Source organism: Bacillus rossius, chromosome 1, assembly GCF_032445375.1.
Source record: "Bacillus rossius redtenbacheri isolate Brsri chromosome 1, Brsri_v3, whole genome shotgun sequence".
Taxonomy (NCBI): Eukaryota; Metazoa; Arthropoda; class Insecta; order Phasmatodea; family Bacillidae; genus Bacillus; species Bacillus rossius.
The window spans coordinates 374,877,145-374,897,901 of record NC_086330.1 but is presented as its reverse complement, the minus strand read 5'-3'; the positions used below and the strand labels follow the sequence as shown (position 1 = coordinate 374,897,901).

At 40.0% G+C, this 20,757-nt stretch overlaps 1 protein-coding gene across 1 annotated transcript in view; it reads left to right on the top strand.

Annotated features, from left to right (window-relative positions):
- The window catches only part of LOC134528528 (ras-related and estrogen-regulated growth inhibitor-like), a 320,542-nt gene that overhangs the window by 265,404 nt on the left and 34,381 nt on the right, over positions 1-20,757 (top strand). The window contains exon 4 of the mRNA XM_063362230.1: positions 6,822-6,898. Within this exon, the coding sequence (XP_063218300.1) occupies positions 6,822-6,898 (77 nt within the window). The remainder of the gene's footprint in view (positions 1-6,821; positions 6,899-20,757) is intronic.

Genomic DNA, 20,757 nt, shown 5'->3' with positions numbered 1-20,757 from the left:
ATACTACAGGTACTTCCGTAACAAAAAAAAAGCTGAATATATTCTTGAAAACACACATCACAATACAGTTATAAGGACACCTTTGAATGTTTTGAAAATCCACCAAACAAATTATTAACTATTTTCGTTGGTGCAACAAACACTAGGTCCAAACAAAAGATTTGTTTTAATGTTGTTGTATGGACAACAATGGTTGCGTTAGGCCGTCGTGAGTGCTATGGAAGTATTGGTGGGCCTATCCCTGTTGGATCTGGTATACAAGAGGAAGTCAGGAGAACTGCCTAAAGGCTCTGAAGTACAAACATCCTCAAAAGGGTCATACGGTCATCTTCAAAATGTTACATCAGTGTGAGCTTCTTTTCTGTATGAACACAGTAGTTAACATTTGATGATGCCCTTACATATTGCCATCGCTGAACCATTATGTAGAAAAACTGCTACTTATAATCTTAACGTACATTCGCAGACTATAGATCACTTCCACAATCAAATTTACATACCCGTGAAAAACATAAGAATGTCAACTATCACCTTAAAATTAAGGTATAATATGCAGAAAATTCTGATATGTTAACTATGTTTGTAAACATTACACCATACTGTTACTCAAATTATGATTTGGGGTTCCTTCCTTCGATTTTAAATTAGTAGGTACCTTCTATATTTGTTACCGCATTAAAGTGATAAGATATTTTATCTTTCTTCTTGCAGGATGACCATCCATCCTCATCTGAGAACCAATAATTCTGTCAAAATGACTTCCACTTTGATAGGTAAAACTTCAAAACTTCACACGAGACACGCCCCAGCAACTAGTAACACAGCCCCGCCCTTTGATTTAAGTAATTTTCTCCTATTGTCTCCATCATCATCAGTTTAACTTGCGCAAGCGTTGCGTCTCTTAGATGCCGCCTTTATTGTTATTGCAATATTTATGAGCTACGCGCATAAATAGCCCAACCACTTAACGGACAATGTATTCCTGGCTCTTGCGTAAAGGAGTACATCGAGTTTGTTCACAAATTCTGTATTGCGGATTTTTTTTTTTTTTGAGGAATTAATACAGTGATCAGTATTTCTTCAAAACGAAACTTAAAATCTCTTTGTAAACCTGCGTTATTCCACTGAGAATCTGTTAAAATAGTGTATGAGCCATTTTCTTCATACCGAATATTTAAGTCACGAAATAATTGTTGCTTCAGTCGCGTGTCGGTTTGTGTTACGTAGCTCCCATAAATAAGTTGTACTGGGTCATTGGTCATCTCTTTACGTTACTCTAGTCTAGTGTAAATAGATGATTTCTCGCTAATTCTCCGATAGTTACAGTGCTAGTTGCAATAGTAGTATATATTGGTTCCTCCGGATACAGGAGCCAGGGAGAGGTGTTTAGTTGAGCTGCCGGTCCGCCATATTGGATTTTGACATCACGGCCATCCTGGATGGCCCTGACCTTGGCCTTCAAAATTTGCCTAAAGTTGCCCAAATGACAAAAAAGATTCAAAATTTTCCGAAATTCGCTAAAATTTGCAATTTTTAGGAAAAAATTCCGCTCCTATGGTAGGCACAGTGAAACGTATTTATTTCGTCGACAGGTATATTGTACCTATAGAGTAGTTTTTCGCAGAGATAATGATTAATTAACTCCTACGAAGGTAACGAGAAACATAATTTAAAACTTATCACTGGCTGAGAATCAAAACCAACAAGAATGGAAATATATGGAGTCACTGTTACTTTTTTTTATTTATTTTTTAAGAAATATTTCCGAATTACTAGGTTAATTATAAATTATAACGAATTTCCAAGTTGGCAGCCAATATGTCATCATCGGCTTACTGTAGTTTGGTAGACTGGGAAGCTGCATGTTATTGGATACCTATACCTACCTTTTTTGCATCGTCCAGGGATCGAACCGAGTAAGAATATCGATCGAATCAATCTTTTAATAAGTGATTTTTTTGATGAATGTTGGAGTCTTCCCCGAGTTTTTAGCTTAATAAATACATATTTCCAATATGACAACTAAGATGGCCGACATGATGGCGTGCTTCCTGCCAATAAATAATTACTGCACTCTAGAGGGTAAAAATTAAACAAACATGGTGGTAGCGCCATCTAGCAGACGAAAACAATATGTCGAATCCAAGATGGCTGCCTCCAGCAGACGAAAAAAGGACGACGGGCATGTCGTAATATTAGCTGGCGATATATCCACCTTGGCATTAGTGGTGGGATGTAAGTCTGTCGGTGGCTTCCGTGGAGGAAACTTCCATCGCCATTTTTACTTTGCTCTCACTAGGTTCGAACCGAGGACTCCAGGCCCCATGAAGTGTGTTTTTTTTATTTAATAAAATTTGAATTGAAATTATTTTTTATTAAATACAATTTTTTCCCGAATACATATTTAACAATTGCGAATTTCCAAGATGGCGGTCATGTAGTCATAATATCAAAATTAAGGAATGTTTTTTATTAAAATTTTGTTAAGTAAATTTCGTAATTCTTTTTAATTTTTCCTAAATCTTTCTGATAATACTTACTGATTTGCAAGATGACGGTCGTAACGAAAATTGAAACGGTTACGTTACAACGTTATGTCGTATATGACATCATAATGGCCGAAGTAATGAAGTGGGTGGCTTAGGGCGGCTTGTAGATGAGGAATTTAAGCAGCTTTCAGGAATTTTCAAGCCTCTGGTATTTTTTGAGGACTAAAGCCGTATATTTTCCCTAAAACCGGAAATTTTTCTCTCGGAATAGTGAAATTTCTAATTTTCCGACTTTTTGAGATTTTTCGGCGGTTTTTTTTTTCCCTAATAACTGTAGATTTTGGCGAATTTTAGACAATTTATGAGTCTTTTTGATCATTGGGGCAACTTTAGGCAAATTTTGAAGGTCAGGGTCAAGGTCATCGAAGATGGCCGCCGTGACGTCACAATCCAATATGGCGGGACGGCACCTCAGCACCTCTCACTGGCTCCTGTAGCCGGAGGAACCAAAGTATGCTACTAGCAATAACTGTAAATTAGTGTTTATTGAAAATTCTTTTTTGTGTTAGCATTAAAAAAAACCGTGGAAAATCGAGGGAAGATAGTTAGCACAGTTGAGAAAGGCGAAAACAAGAGCAAAATAAGATTTTAGCTAGGTTCCATACATGGAGTTAGTAATTGGCAGGAAACAGCCTGCTGTGACGTAGTTGAAGTCACTTATGAATCTCGCTACAACCACATTGTCCGCCCAAAACGTCGCGCAAAGGGTGCTTAATAACGTCTGATAATAATTAGCAAGCATGGAATGGAATCTCCGTTGTTAAATACAACCATTTTCATTTTAAAAAAAAAGTCTTTTAAAACTGTTTTCACACTGCAAACACTACACTTCAGCCAATGTTTTGGACGTCTAACGAACATGGCGCAACGATTAGCTGAAGTAAGAAAACGTGGCTCCACCCAGTCACCACATAATTATCGTGGCCCCCGCCTGGTTTCATAGTCTAGCAAATTTATGCGAAAACGGCGAAGAACACAGCCGAATTCATTCTCGCAATAAAAATGAAAGTTAAAAGACTTCTTGATTATTTTCCCCCCCTGGTTCCCGCAGACTTGCAGGGATGGGATTCCTGACAGCCTGGCATCGCCCCGCGGTGTCGGAGGAAGCTGGCCTGTGGAGCGCGCGAGGAAGATGGTTGGCCGGTCGCGACCAAGGAGCATGTAAGAAGATCTGGAGTGGACATGTGTAGGGCGAGAGCGAAGCCAGCCCGTTGCGAAGAAGGGTTGAAAAGAAAGAGGAAGAGAGCGTATTTCTACTGCAAACGCAGCCCCAGCCCACTTGTCCTTGAGGTTTGAGTGGCGCTGGTGTGCGGCTACAATGGTGATTTCCTGTAGTGCATATGGCTGTACAAATCGATGGAATTCCAAGCCGGATGGCGTTGCTTTTCACATGTATTAAAGATTTTTTTTTCATTTGTTAACTAAATTAATTCCCAAAACTTTTGAAGCATCAGAAAAAAAGTGGCTAATGTTTTAAACAGAAGTAACTAATCTTCGAACTTTTCGAAAAACCTAAGAAAACTATTTAACAAAGAGAAGTTGTTTCCGTTGTAAGTATAATTCTTTACTTTTTTCATAGATTTCCAAAACGTGACGATCAACGACAGATCTGGGAAAAAGCGACAAAGCGGAAAAATTGGACTGCGTCTCCGAACCATGCATTGTGTACAGTGCATTTTGAAGACAAATGGGTCTTAAGAAGCGAAAATATAACTCGATTAAAGGATGATATGGTGTTCGGTATATTAAGGTTTCCCTCAAAGGAACGGTTTCACAATGCTTTTAAGATATTAGATAAATCCCAACATAAGTTTAAAACATTTCTCTTAAGAGTGTGCTTCGTAGCATTAAAAGACGTGCCTTAATTATTTTGCAAATTTATCATTGTTATGGTGACGATGTCAGGGGTTTTCGTATTTTTTTTAGAAATATAGTACAGTATGTATTAGCAACTACGTTAAGAACTGTTATTTTATTCACACAGAGAAAAGAAATACAAAATGCTAAAATTTGGCGTCTGTCTTTTTATATCCTATATAGGCTTGTTATGATATGTGTGTTGTAACATGTATAAAAATGTTAAATATATTCAACAATATTTGGTAATTATATATATTTAAAAACTTTTATGTACGCTACTTGAAACTATGTGAAAGGTTTTCAGTCTATAAAGGCCTATTCTATGATTTTTTTAAAATTATTAATTCTTATGCAAACAATTAATAAAATTGAAAGTTTCTTACATTGTCAGTATATGCATAGCATTACAGTTATTCCAAACAATTCTCTACCAGTATTTAGCTAAGGTTTGCATGTTACGTTGGTTGAGTAAGTAGACTGGAACATGAACATGATATTGAAAAGACTTCTAACTTCTACTAATACACGTATATTACAAGAGATTTGTAATAGATTAAATGAAGTAAGTAAGAATTCGTTTTTTATAAACGTTGTGTATGAAATTATAAAATTTGAGAAGTATAATAACAAAAAGAAGTGCGTTACGAAGACATATGTCGGTAGTGTTACCCACTGAAACATTATTCCCACTTCAACTCTCTGTAAAAATAAAAGTATGGGGTTGAATGCGTCAAGAGTGGTATATAAATAAAATTTGAAGCTTCTTCCTAATTTCATACGCAGGTGTCCCCCACCTATAGTTGCAAACAAAAATTTTTCCACGATGTTGAAATTTACTCTGCGTATTCACAAAAAAATTTGGCAGTAAATAGGTATTTAATTTTAAAAAATGAAAGTATTCATGTTTCGAAAAAAATATTAAAGCGGTGTGGGGAAGAATGTTTACAGATAATCCAGTAAAATTTTCAGTTTGATTGTTTTGATAGTTTCGGAGCTGTTGCGAGTTTAGTTTGGAGGATTTTTCGGCCGCGCGAGACAAGTTTGGCTCGTTTTCGTTTTCTTCCAGCGTAGGAAGCAGGGAACAAACGCCGATACCCGGCTTCACCTCGCATCCTTTGCTGGCCTTCCCTTGTCCTCTCCAGATGTATTACTGTATATTAGCTCCATGGTCGCGACCCCGCGGCCGGTAACACAGCCTCGGTCGCGGAGGTACTTTGAATATATATACTGTATAGAAGTCGCGAGTGGATAGGATTTACTCTACGTTTTTCAGAAGCGTATGATGAGCAGCTGGGGAACTTCACCGCTGCAGTGCGCTGCCGTAACGCCCTGTATCGTCTTAGTTGTTATTTACACGTTAGAGCGCAGCCCTGTCGCCCGCTGTCATTCCCCGCACCCCCCACCTATCATTCACTGCAGCTCAAGGTCGTTCAACGGGAGGGGGAAGGGGTGTTTGAAGAGTTGGACACTTGTCCGCTAGGGACCACCACAAGTCGATGCCCTAGAGATGGTGGCGATTGCGGCGGTGAATTAACCAACTACCTCAAAACCGTATTAGAAATTTTAACCAGGGCTGGCGACTTGTATACAGTATATATATTCAAAGCCCATACAGTAGCAGAGCAGGCAGTGTTGCCAGGTCAACTCGAGAACTAGCCCCCACTTCCCCTCTCCGCCTGAGGTTCACGCGATTTTTTAAAGTGAAACTTGTTTGGGCGCGATGGGAGTAAAACTTCAAAGCTGAATTTAAACAGAGGCCGACACCCACTCCGCGGATCGCGCGAAGTGGCCGGACGGGTGCGTTGGGGTGGCAGCACTGCCGCCGCGGAAGACGGGCGAGGGAAAACAAACAAAACACATCCGACAGCACACGACAATGTTGCTTCCGGTTGGTTGGTTTGGGTTCAATGCACCTTGGTTAACGATTTTTGAAGCAATTTTTTTCCAACGAAAAAGATATAGCATTATAAAACTACTTTATTTGTCATTAGAAAATGATGGGCTCAAATATGTTGCTGCAAACAAAAATTTTGTTTGAAACTCACATACATTAAAATAGTGCAACAACTTTCATAATGGTGACGTTAAGTACCATTGCTATAAAGAGGAAGTTCTATCAAAAGTCAAAATAGTGTAATCATAAGAATGATTAACGTGCAGCTTAACCAAGCACATCAAATATGACTTTTATATATAACTACATTTTATGTGAGTAATATTTGCGTTCAGAAAATATGTCTTGCTGACTGAGTAAACTATTTTCGTGTTATTTGGAATTGGAACATCTTAAACTATCGTGTAGGTTGTCACACCAAAAATGTATTTTTCTCGGCGTACATATTAAAAAAAATTAAAGACGTTTCTGGATGTGAATATTCTCACACGGAGTTTTTTTTAATCTTTTGTTTGCAGATTTCCTGTACCGGCACAACGTGACCTTCGATAATGTCCCGACGGAAGTGGAGATCCTGGACACCTGCAAGTGCGTGGTGAGTATTCCAGTTCAATATTCCACGCCCTTGCGTCGCCTTCAGCGTGCCTCGTCCTTATTAGTGTGCGGTGTGCAGTACTCTCTCTTTTTGATGCTCGATAGTACAGTATGGCCATGAAAGAATGTCACAGTTATAAATTATAATAGTATCAACTGCAAGCGTTTTGGTTCGAGGTCACAATTAAAGAGTGACTCAAACAGTTTCAGATAAGCGCAAGCGCGAGAACTGCTTTGTTGTTTTCTCGCTCGAAGCGCCACCCACGCAAAATGGCGACTCCTGAGCGTAAAGCGTTTTGTGTTCTGCAAATTGCTAAGAGTGAATCTGTAACTTCAGTTCAACGTGTGTTTCGTTTAAAGTTTAACTGCGATCCCCCATGTGGCAAAAACATCCGCCGATAGTATATAGGCAGTTCGAAATGACTGGATGTGTTAGTAAAGAAATAAAAGGGAAAAGCAGGGGACGACACGAAAAGTGTCCGTACAGGATGTTGACAGTGTCGGGGCATCTTACCTGCGTAGTCCTAAGAAATATGTCCAGAAAGCGAGTCTTGAACTTCAGTTGCCAAAAAACGATCGTGTGGAAGGTTTCGAGAACACGTTTACACTTCATTCATCTATACCGGTTACAATTGCTACAATCTTTAAAGCCACATGACTAAGGTGTACGTCATAACTTTGCACTTCAAGTGTTTGAACAGGAAGATGACTTTCTTGATCGTTTGGTGTTCACCGATGAGTCAGCTTTTCATCTTTGATAAATACCCATAATGTTCGTACCTGGGGGTCAGAACATCCTCATGAACTTGTAGAACACCAAAGAGATTCCGCAAAATTAAACGTTTTCTGCGCTACGTCTTGACGTCAAGTGTACGGAACATTTGGTTTCGCTGAAGCTACCGTAACAGGAGTAGGGATGCAAACGATACATCGATGTTTTCAAAACATCGATGTATCGTTCATGAAACATCGATGTTAGCATCGATGTTTTGAAGAGCGATACATCGCCGATGCATCGACGAAAAAAGTCTTAAAACATCGACATCGTTCATCATTAAAATTACCCTAGTTTTTTTTTAATTTTGGGTATCATTTCATGAATATTTATTGAATATATATAAAAAATTACCATTACGATACGACATTTAGTTTATAAGATACAATTTTTTTAACTGTCTATACTTACTATAAAAACCTATATTTTGAAGTAGGTATCAAAAATGTTGTTAATACTGAACTATTTGGTTGATTTCAGTATCAATTTTTCCCAGTACTTTAAGATGTGTAAAATTATTTGGAAAAAAATAAATACCGTTAAAAATATTTGTTAACATAAGAATTTTCTTTTAAATTTTGAAAAATATAAGGAAAAAGCAGCGAGACTTTATGGACAATTTCATAGCTTGTTGTACATACAAGTTATTGATTGGTACCGATACGGTCTCGCTAGTATCGAGAAAATTAATGTTACATTTTAAACCTGCACATACACTTCATGCTTTTTCCCTATTTTTTTTTTCAATTAAAAATAAATTGTGTAAAAAAATAGATATTTTTTAAAAGATTTTAGACTTCTTAAAACACTGGGAAAAATGATAAGAATACCAAACAAAATGGTTTAGCATTTACAACATTTATTTATACTTAAAAATGTAAGTTTTATAAGTATCGAAAATTAAAAAATAAAGTTTCTTGAAAACTAAATGTCGTATCGCAATGGTTTTTGGATAGACAGATCTCTCATGATCTGTACTACATACTATAATTAAAATCATTTTGACATATATTTAAAAACATCGGTTAAAACATCGATGTATCGCTTGTCAGAACGAAGTTTTTTGACATCGATGCTTTTTCGTTTGAATATCGATGTTCGTGATATCGATGTTTTTAAGAGCGATGTTGCATCCCTAAACAGGAGTGACTTATCGGGATATGTTGAAAGAATTACTCTTTCCCCAATTAGTAGAGGGTGAACCTGTAGATGGAGCCCCTCCTCTTTAGAATCTCTTTGCACGGGAGTGGTTGAACGTTGAAGTCCCGGACCGTTGTATTGGTCGTAATGGTCGAGACGACAGAGCTCTTTTTCGCTGGCCTCCACGTTCACCTGACAAAACGCAAGCGATTTTTTTCTTTGTGGCTTTGTAAAAGATCGTGTCTACGTTCCACCGCTACTTAATTATTTACCAGATTTTAGACACAGAATTGAAGAGGTTATTGCTTCCATTACTCCGTATTTGTTAACAAAGTGTGGGAAGAATTGGACTTTAGGTTGGATGTGTGCCGTATAACTAAAGGTGCATATATTGAACATTTGTAAGAAAAACTAGGTTAGTTTCCCTTCAATTTTATGTATGTTTTGTTGTAAATAGTCTAAATTAAACTGTTATAACATACAATTGAAACTGAGAAATTATTTTATGGACATTCTGTATCTGCTGTTAGCGCTGCCCTCTATTGCCAGATATACGCCAAATGCACAACAGTTTTATACACAATTTTATAATGAAATGAATTTTTTTATCGTGTCTGAAATTCTGTGTTTCGTAAAAAGAAAATTTGGATTTAGAATTTTGGAAATAATTTTTTCTTGTATTTCATCAAGAGCATTATATAATAATATTAAATTCTTATTTTTAAGGAAACGTAACTAAAAGACACCATCTTGGTTTCAACCGTTCATGCCCAAACAATTATTTACTTTAAGACTAAACATGTTTTTGTTCTGTTTGAGCATGTCACACAATTTAAGCTAATGTTTGTTATTAATAGTGACCAACTGCTAAATATAGTTTGGTGTTTAGTACTGAATTATATTTTATTTCTTTCAGAATCACTAAAACTGTAATAAAAACCGTAAATGTACATACATTTTATTACGGTCTTAGAAAATAATGGTGCAATTTAAAACATGAAAACTTATAATAGTTAACGATGGCAATATTAACAAGCCGAGTAGCACCAATCTGGCTAAATTAGGCGCCATTTTCTCTATACTGCAATCTAAGCGTCAGACAGACTACACACGTCTCACATTTCCATACAGTATTTTCCTTACTTTTATCAGTGATTCGTTGGTATAGTGCGAGCCTGATGTCTTTCAAGCTGAGCTGGAATCACATAACCGCAAAGGGCGCGATGCATTGGTCGCAAATATGTTTTCTTACCAATCACGTTCGACACATCCATGGCGTCAGCGAGACATAAATGGCAGATGTGACAAACTTCTGGATTATAAATACTTACTATAGTAGGGCCGCGACCACAGACGACTAAGATACGCGACGTCTTGGCGGGTCGACTCCCTAGAGCTCAGCGACCTTGTAATCGACACGTCCCGCCTTGTCTGCTCCGCAGATAACAACAGCCTGGAAGTCTTCATGCCGTTCCGAAAACATTGGTCGAGAACAATCTCATGTACGGTGCAACACAGCGCAGATCTTAATGATACAAAGATGCGATAATGCTTTACGGTAATTTATTATTTAAAGGTAGTGCACCATTTGCTCGACTGGGCAGCTTAGTTAAACATAGCTATTCAATTCTTTAAAGTTAAAAACTAAATTTGAAATTGTGGGTTGCTGTAGGAAACACAATTAATTAAGACTTGCATGTAACTCCCTCGCTGATGCTTTCTTTTCCATTTCGTTTGGCTGAAATGTGAAGACGATCGACATGACACTTTCACGCACTTCAAGAACCTTACCACTTTTATGCACACGGGTTGGTAATTTTTCCATAACAGCACTCTGAAAGAACCATTTTTGTCATTTCGAGGGGGCCAAAAACCATATTTATAACAAACCATCCTCGCGTATTTTATAGTCTCCTGTTGTTGTGCTTGCTTTATAAACAAGAGAGGCTCCAGGAAGGAAGCCCTGCCTAGAACTAACGCTTACAACTATCAGTCTGTGCGCTGCATTTCCTGTTGCCATTACCTACACCTTCAACGTCACCTTTCTTTTGCCAACATTTCTGAAAGGTTAAATTAGTGTCAACCCAGGATTCATCCATGTCAAATATATTCTTCCCAGTCTCCCTGCACTGTTTCATCTGAGTCAGGTACCGTGATCGCCAAGCAACAACGTCAGATCTTTCGAGAAGAAGCATTCGCTTATTTTGGCTTCTTCTCCACACAAACCCCATTTCTTTGAGTATTTTACGCAGTGATGTCTTTCCCCAACTCCATCCGATTTTTTCTTTCAAAACTGGCAGTAGTTTCCTTGTTGTGGGAACCACTTTTTTTACTGCATAAAATTCGTAGCTAGTGTCTCTGATCACTCTTCCATCAAAGTAATCAACTGACAACAAATGTTTCCCAGTTTTTTTGGCTTGAAATTAATAATTAAACATGAGAGGCTGTTTCACGGTCAAATAAAGGAGTGTTATATATATGTAAATATAAACATATAAATTGTAAATAAATAATGTATTAATATAATATACATTAATATTTATAGTAAAATCATATATATAATAAAATATATAATGCAATATATAATGTATATGTATGTATAATGTACCATGTAATGTAATATATCATGTAATATAATGCAATATAATGTGTAGCAATATCGGCTACACTTGTAGCTAACAAATATTCTAACAAGCGGTGCAGAAAGTTTGGAAAATTGCCAAATGCAAAACAAACAAACCGCGGGTGAAATTACGGGGAATGCGTTGAAAAACTTATAATGTTGTTGTTTGTTTTTTATTTGGCGTCTCTCTGTTGTGTTTTCGGATGCGCGAAACTGATCTTTGGCTTATACCTGTGTATCGCGCAGCTCTTTCGGTTGCTTTTGCAAGAGGTACTAGCAGACATTTGTTGGCAGATTCTTCATCACAACACTGGATTACACTACTTATAATTCCCCTCTCCCCACTATGTATTACTTTATTGTATCTTGAATGTCCTGCGTCGGGCTCCATTATTCACTTCAAACTGATAGCGTGGCGCCTGATGTTTTTGCTATGAACCGCATAGCTGCTGATGTGCGCGCGCAGCTGCTTCCCCTCTCATTTACTCTTCCCCGCTACCCCGCCTAACGACACGCCAAGACGTCGCGGCCCTACAGTATTTATATCGCGTCGCGGGGGCGACGTTACTGTTAGGGACGAAAGAATTTTGTTTTCGAAAGAAGGTTAAACTGGTGCGTTGCATTTTTTTAAAGGTTTTGTTTACTGTATGTTTATTTGTTAAATCTCTGAAATGTGTTCGCGCACGGTGATATTTCCAATGAAAAGGTTACTCAAACGTTTCGATTTTTTATCCCTTTCGGCAAACCTACAGGCGTAGGGAGATTTCGAAGTACCTATTTCATCTGGAAATAGTTTGGAAACTTCTTTAAACTACCGGAAAATGTTAAGAACTTAATGTACATAACATATTAATTTTTTTCCAATATTACCAAATGATCGATCAAACATTATGACCAATGGATTGTTACGGAATTGCGTTTGAGCTTTTAAAGCTGGCCGCACAAATGTTCATGATGAGGAACGAAGAAGACTACTTTATGTCATTTCTGAAGATTTGATGCAGAAAATTGGCGAAAAAGTGAAAAGAACACACGTGTTATGATTGAGTCTATATCTAAATGTTTTCTCCATACACTTCACTGATACGAAGGAGAATTTCAGCTGTTGCCGCATCTTTAGCACTAAGAAAAAGAAACACAGCGCGTATTTCACAGTTGGCGGGATTCTCAATCGGCGGAGGCATTTTAAATACACACAAACAAACGTAAACACGGTCGAATGTTTCCGTAACGGTGTCGGTGGTTTGCCAACAGATGTAGGTACACAGCCCGCATGGGCATAATGCCGACCGCAGCGCTGCAGCGGCCTAATCTCAAAACGGTACTTAAGATACTTAAAAAAAAAATTGGTTGTCTGTAAAGTCGGTTTACGGACGATAGTTTAACGTGACAACGTCATAACAAAACATTGATGAAATGATTGCATACTTTTATGAATAAAATTGAATCATTTTAATTTTAATAATAAAAGAATAAATACTTGAAATTATACTAGTAATCAGATTTTTAAAATGCATGAATAATTAACCTTTATTGCCGAAATTGTTGTTGTAATAAACAATGAAAACCACATTAACTTTTCACTTCACTTTATAAACAGTCGACGAAACAGTTCACGTGTAGATGACTTGTAATTATTTTAAAAAACTGGCGTTTAACTATAAAGTTTAAATATAATTATGAACAAGTTTTCATATAAATAAACTGTACTCAAATATCTATCATCAATTATATGAACCACCATAATTTTTTAGTCAATTGTAACATAACCTATTATTACTGCACTCGCCGACAGCGTAACGGAACACAGCGTAATGGAACAATGTACGTAACAGGACACTTTTTCGTGCGTGCAGCTGGCGTTCATCGATTTATTAGACGTTGTCACGTCAAAAAATTTGCCTGGTACATACGCCAAACGCTGTAGTTGTTTGGAAGACCTCGCTTGACCGCGCCTCACTGATAGTATCCCTGCCCCTACATGGCAGCCGCGAGACTTGCTGCTCGCACTACACTGCGCTGCGTGGAAAGCCCGGACGTGGCATGTCTGCGGCCGACAGCGTGCCACTGACACACAAGCCGGCGGTACGTCACGAGTGTTGCCAACCGCCCGGTAATTATCCCGCGATGCCTGGGGCCTCCTGCCAGCGTCTTGTGCGGCACGATCCTCCTCGGTGCCAGTCTGAACAATGTTTCCACTGGAACTCGAACCCATGTTCTCGAACCCCATTCAGTTATTTTCTCTCCATATTATTTACAAATTGCACAGCACGGACACGTCAGCTTATTCATAGTCAGCGCACAGTTTATACTCATTATTCTCATCACTCTCACAATGCACTTCAGCACTAGAGGTAGTGGGCCACAATACAGCCGCCTGCAGGTGATCACGAACACACATTTTGGGCGGTATTTATCGCACGGGTGCTACGTTATACGCCACATGTGAATCAATCGGTGTGAAACGAACAAGAGGTTAGCGATGTAATTTAACTATGATAAAATTTAAAAATGTGAAATTAAACCTAGCTGGGTGTGTTAAGGAGTCAAACCTATTAACATTGACGTTTAACGTAAATAATATTTGTGGTTAGGAAATGTTAACGTGTTAGTTTTATGTATGGTTTCATGTTTGCTACGATAATACACATGTATTGCAACATTGATGAATTTATTTTACTTCATCTTTAAATTTTAAAAAATCATGAACACATCAGCGATAGTTCCTAGTTTGAAAAAAGAAATAAAAAATTAAACTATTCACGTCATCGTACTTTGCTGAAAAATAGTTTATTGAACGCATACATCAACTATTCAACGGTTGCTTGCCCTGGACGTGACTGGGATTTCTTCGCAGTCTTAGCACTCGGACCACGAAGCCACCAACTTTTACAATAACACTAGAGTTTGTGGCGTACATTGCCACAGTGTTGTCTGACTAAGCAACTGGTCCAAGTACAGCCATTCTGAGCCTTTTGCAATTCTTGATACGTTTGTTCCTTCTGTCAATATGAAATAACCAACAGAGTTACTTGTTCTTATATGTTGTCATTTGAAAAATAAGATAAAGCAAACTATTTTAAGTTAAATTTCGGGCGTGTATTGGGAGGCCTGACTGGATTCGATTCCAAAATTATCAGATTAGTTTTATTGCACTGTACATTATTACTCTCGTTTAGCATTCTTCTTCCTTAATAGAAATAACCAGAAGATGGAAAATAGCTAAGCGCGTCCGAAAACTTTGTTACGATATCGGAATGTCAACGTCGGGTACGACAGACAGTTTGAAATAAAACTGCAAAAAAGGAAGATTTGCGGCCATATTCCTTGCGCTCTGTATTTGAATAAGTTATTTCACTCGTAACTATGATCATCTGCTCGACCTTCCACAGCTCGAAAATAACGTTTATCAGTAGGCATCTTGTAAGAAAACTTGAGAGTCAACAACAAATACAAGAGAGCTATCGGAATAAATTTACAGGAAAAGCCCTTAATTAAAAGTAATGACAATTGAACATAATTGAGACTCGCCTTGTGAGACGTCGCCATCTTGCTTCCGTGCTGAATGTTTTGGTTTTGACATGGCATAGGACTTAGCTCTGGCTACTCGTTGAAGTCAACACTCGAGAACAAGTGTGGTTATCAGGACAGTTGAAGTCACCCACGTGAAATAGTGAGTTATTTCCTCGGTGCTTACAGTCAACGTAGCTGCTCCGTGTTTTTCGCGTCCAGAAATCTAGTTGCAAACTTAATTTACGTATACCTTTCACGCTCGGCATTATTTTAAAGAATTTTACTTTAAATTTCGTATCCTATAGTTTGTTCGTTACCAAGGTCAGATGTCACACATCACCGGCGAGTACTGCTTTTCTCGCCACGTGTTTTGTTCTTCGGGTTTGATCCATTGTGATTGGCCATTTATCAATGACGCCAAACACCAAAAGAAAAGATGTCGCATTTCCAAACAGAATTTTCGCTAACCCGACACTGTTCGTTCCGATACTTTCTCTAAGTATTTAGTTTGAAGAATAGGCACTTGAACAGTCTAGCGGAATGGAACTGTTCCGACGGCGTCAATAACAGCGTCCCTGTAACGGCCTGAGTCGCACAGGTCGCGGGAGATGGCGGAGCGCGGTACTGTTATGGCTGCGAGGGATCCGCGCGGGGCCGCTAGTCGCTCCTAGGCCCTGCACTGGCACCGTCGCGTCTGCTGCTTCCTCGATGCACGGCAAGGGAAGACTTCTTTTCACAGACGAGAGAGCCAAACGCCCGATCGTGCATCTTCGGTTTTTTTTTTTGGTTCATTGTAAATAAATATGGCGGTTTTGATAAATGGAAAGACCATAAACAAGGCAACAGTATTTATTTGTAATTGTTTTTAGAGGAAAATACCTACTTGAAGAAACGTACTTAGTGGATTTGTATATTTTTCATACCGTATAAAATCTAGGAAGTCTTCGTCTTCCACAAATATTCTCGGGACGCCCCATATTCCGTGAATGTTTATTTTGGACAACTCATGATAACTAATGGTCAATTAGGTTAGGTTAGCTACATTATAAATACTTTAAAACATTGTGGATGGTTGATTTGGTTAGGATAGATACATTAAAGATACTGTGAAATCATGTAAACAGTTTCCTAGCCCTGGATAGCTACATATTAAAAAGTTATTTGCTAAGCAACCATAAAATGATTTTACAGTATTTTTAATGTAGCTATACTTACCTAATATAACCAACCATCCACAATGTTTTAAAGTATTTATAATGTAGCTAACCTATCCTAATCGACTGCAAAATTTAATGCCACACCGGTTTATACAATGAGATAGAACGAGAAGAAAAAGCGAACATGAACTTCGAGGAACTTCGGGTGTGGCTCTCTCATCTGTGAAATGAAGGCTTCCCTTCCCGCACGGCAACCAGTGAGATCGAACTTCACTTTTACGAAACATTTTATTTAAAAAAAAAAAAAAATGAGCTTCGAGACTATAACACTGTCAAATTTACATATAAAATAAAAACTAGCTGAAGCTCTCGGCGTTGCCCGGGCTAAACACGTCATAGTATAAGGAACATTACTGCCGAGTTTCAGGTCTGTAGGACATACACTTGAAAAACGGGAAATTTTTTGATTGCACAGTCGCGGTGCATCAAGGCTACGCATCAGCAAAACCAGGACGCCAATCTTCAGCTTCATTTTGTGGGAAGGCAGATAACCCCTCGGCAAGACGATAGCGCGTTACATTTCAAGGGATTGCCATTAGTTGACTTAAGTTCTAAACTAAATTGTTATTAGCGCCTTTAGTTAGCTAGCAGCCGCGAGCTTCAAAAGAGGATGGGTTTCGCTAAGAAGGATAGGAGGTTGCCAGACCTTACAATATGACCGTGTGGCGGACACATAGAAATGACACAAACTCACTCTTTGTGTGGCTATGACCTACCTCCTGTTATTTTCTATTATAAAACTGAATTTACCCCCTTTTCACTTCCTTAGGAATGGAATTACGTAATTATATGTAGTCTATGTCACTCTCGGGCCCATAAATCATCTAAACGCTAAAATCATGTCGATCCGTTGCTGCGTGAAAGAAGGACAAACAGACAAACACACTTTCGCATTAGTAATATTTGTAGTAATAATAGAAAACTATATATTCTTGTACTTGAAACTGTTTTTAACTTACCTAGGACATAAACAAACATAGCTACTACCGCACCCAAATACTCGGCTGCTATTGGTCGCACGGAGTACCGTAAACGGAAGAGCGAGGCATCACCGCGCTAGTCCGTATGGGTCCGTGTCATTGCAGAGCAGGCCTTAAGGGCGGGCTCCTCGTAAACCGCGCAGGGAATGCAACAACGCAGATAAACGCGAGAAAACCACGATCATTTATGAAGCGCTCAAGTCGCATGACGTCAACAACCCTATATAACTAGGAGCACGCATTTTTGTGCGAAGAAAATTTATCTGAACGCCCATTAGACTGTAATATGGCATGCCCACGCGATTTGTTTCTTCCTTGTGATTGGCTGCCCACTGTAAGAGAAGCCAGTGCCTTATTTTACCGAGCCACTCAGAACACGCTTGCTTCCGCACTGAATTACTGTGATTGGTAGTCTAACAGTAGAGTAATATACATGTAACTGAAAGAAATCCGCCCAATCACGAAACACATACGCTGCTACAGTACTGTCCGCTATCATCGAAATCTGTTCTACAATTGGCTTCTTTTCATAATTTATATTTATCATGAAAACAAATAAACTGTCAATCATTTGATTTTAAAATGCTATTTTCTTTAACAGTGTGAAAGTTTAACAAGTGTAAACACGATGCAGCCATGTAACAAATACAACATCGTGAGCTTCTATGCACACAACGTCTCCATCTTAAAAGATTTGGAACACTTCTTTTCCAATATGGCCGTCGGAAATGCAAGCCATAAAGCAAGCAAGTTGCGTTGCGTTACTGCGCCTTGGTTGCTGAACATTTTTCGTCTTGCGTTCTTGCGTAGTTTATAAACTAGGTATTAAAATGCACACATCCTGAGTTATACGCCGGAAAAACCACTCCTAACTAAGAATTTTAGCTTCCTGGAAGAATTAACAATTATTTTATGGTTTTATGTGGCCTATCGAACCCAAAAAACCACTAAATTTAATTTAATACAATATTTTAGACATACGCCATTGCAGTTTTTCACTGTTTATCATGGGAAAAAAACTCAAAAATGCAAAGCAAGAAATAAAAATGAAAACATAAACCCACAGAGAACAAGCCTAAATCAGCTGATGTCAAACAGATGGACCCAAACATGAACCCAAACAGGCATTATGGACACCACGACGACCACAGCCAAACATTAAAACTTAAAATATAAATCAGCACAAGAATTCCGTGGTAGGAATATAGTCTGCTGTGGCGAATGTCCAAAAAATTGTACCTATTAAATCAATATTCTCCATTGCATGAATCATTTAAAGAAACAACCATTTACGTTAGTTATGATCGCATGGTCTTGAGAAAAGAACAAAAATAAATTGCGCAATTCGCCCCCCCCCCCCTCCCCTCCCCTCACCCTTGTAAGTGAGAAGTGTGCAGTGTTGCCGTGTTGAAGGATTAAGCCTTCGTTGAAGGCACTTTTCGAGCCAGCACAAAAAATTGTAAACAAGAGAGGCTTCAAATATAAAGAGATTTTTAACCAGTAGGCTACATTATTCTTCTATAGCTGAGTAAGACCTTGGCGAGTTCTTTTAGAGACGTAAAAAAAGTTTGAATCTTAAGTTGCGATTCTGAAATCCTGGAATGGCTCAATTTATGAGCACCGAGAATTTGTGTTTTGAATTTAAGTATTGAAAACCATTAAATTTATAAAACAATATTAACAAAAAATGACATTATGGATTTATTTAATATAATGAGCAAAAAAGTGAAATTATGAAATTAAATAATGTCGGATACATCTTATAGACGACGGGAGCTCCAATGGTAAAGCATACTACTCGGAACCACTCTGACGCACACAGAAAAAATGTATTTTCTTTGCCAAGATAGTTTGTACCACTAGCCTACAAGAAGGATATCGTAACTTTTTACAACACATGGCTATGGTTATTTTTGCATATATGAAATACGTCTTTCGATATATAATACCGAGTATTTCTTACGAGAATTGCCGCATGATTTTACATTTTAGTTGATGTTTCATTTAAGCATAATTTTTTAACCTATGGGAAAGACAATTTAATATTAAATAATTTGACTTGATTTGTTGTATGATGGTTAATACTGGATAGTACTGGTTAGTACTGGATAGCTATTGGAGGTACTGGGACAACACGGTACAGCGCGGGTGTGCCCGGTGAAGTCCAGACGGCGGTCCGGAAACGCGGTCAGCTGTTTTCGCGGTCGAGTGAACACCTCTGAAAGCAGCGCTTGCTTTCTCCTCCCCGAGCCGAACACAGGACGACTTGTGCGGTTCAGTCGCGCGGGGCGAACAAGGCGCCCCCTGGAGCAGTCCTGACAGCGGCGGCACTAGCAGTCTCTGACAGTGGCGGCAGTAGCAGTCACTGACAGCGGCGGCAGTAGCAGTCACTGACAGCGGCGGCAGTAGCAGTCACTGACAGCGGCGGCAGTAGCAGTCACTGACAGCGGCGGCAGTAGCAGTCACTGACAGCGGCGGCAGTAGCAGTCACTGACAGCGGCGGCAGTAGCAGTCACTGACAGCGGCGGCAGTAGCAGTCACTGACAGCGGCGGCAGTAGCAGTCACTGACAGCGGCGGCAGTAGCAGTCACTGACAGCGGCGGCAGTAGCAGTCACTGACAGCGGCGGCAGTAGCAGTCACTGACAGCGGCGGCAGTAGCAGGCACTGACAGCGGCGGCAGTAGCAGTCTCTGACAGCGGCGGCAGTAGCAGTCTCTGACAGCGGCGGCAGTAGCAGGCACTGACAGCGGCGGCAGTAGCAGTCTCTGACAGCGGCGGCAGTAGCAGTCTCTGACAGAGGCGGCAGTAGCAGTCTCTGACAGCGGCGGCAGTAGCAGTCTCTGACAGCGGCGGCAGTGGCAGTCTCTGACAGCGGCGGCAGTAGCAGGCTCTGACAGCGGCGGGAGTAGCAGGCACTGACAGCGGCGGCAGTAGCAGGCACTGACAGCGGCGGCAGTAGCAGTCTCTGACAGCGGCGGCAGTAGCAGGCACTGACAGCGGCGGCAGTAGCAGTCTCTGACAGCGGCGGCAGTAGCAGTCACTGACAGCGGCGGCAGTAGCAGTCTCTGACAGCGGCGGCAGTAGCAGTCTCTGACAGCGGCGGCAGTAGCAGTCACTGACAGCGGCGGCAGTAGCAGTCTCTGACAGCGGCGGCAGTAGCAGGCACTGACAGCGGCGGCAGTAGCAGTCACTGACAGCGGCGGCAGTAGCAGTCACTGACAGCGGCGGCAGTAGCAGTCTCTGACAGCGGCGGCAGTAGCAGTCTCTGACAGCGGCGGCAGTAGCAGTCCTGACAGCGGCGGCAGTAGCAGTCTCTGACAGCGGCGGCAGTAGCAGTCACTGACAGCGGCGGCAGTAGCAGTCACTGACAGCGGCGGCAGTAGCAGGCACTGACAGCGGCGGCAGTAGCAGTCTCTGACAGCGGCGGCAGTAGCAGGCACTGACAGCGGCGGCAGTAGCAGTCTCTGACAGCGGCGGCAGTAGCAGTCACTGACAGCGGCGGCAGTAGCAGTCTCTGACAGCGGCGGCAGTAGCAGTCTCTGACAGCGGCGGCAGCAGTCACTGACAGCGGTGGCAGTAGCAGGCACTGACAGCGGCGGCAGTAGCAGTCTC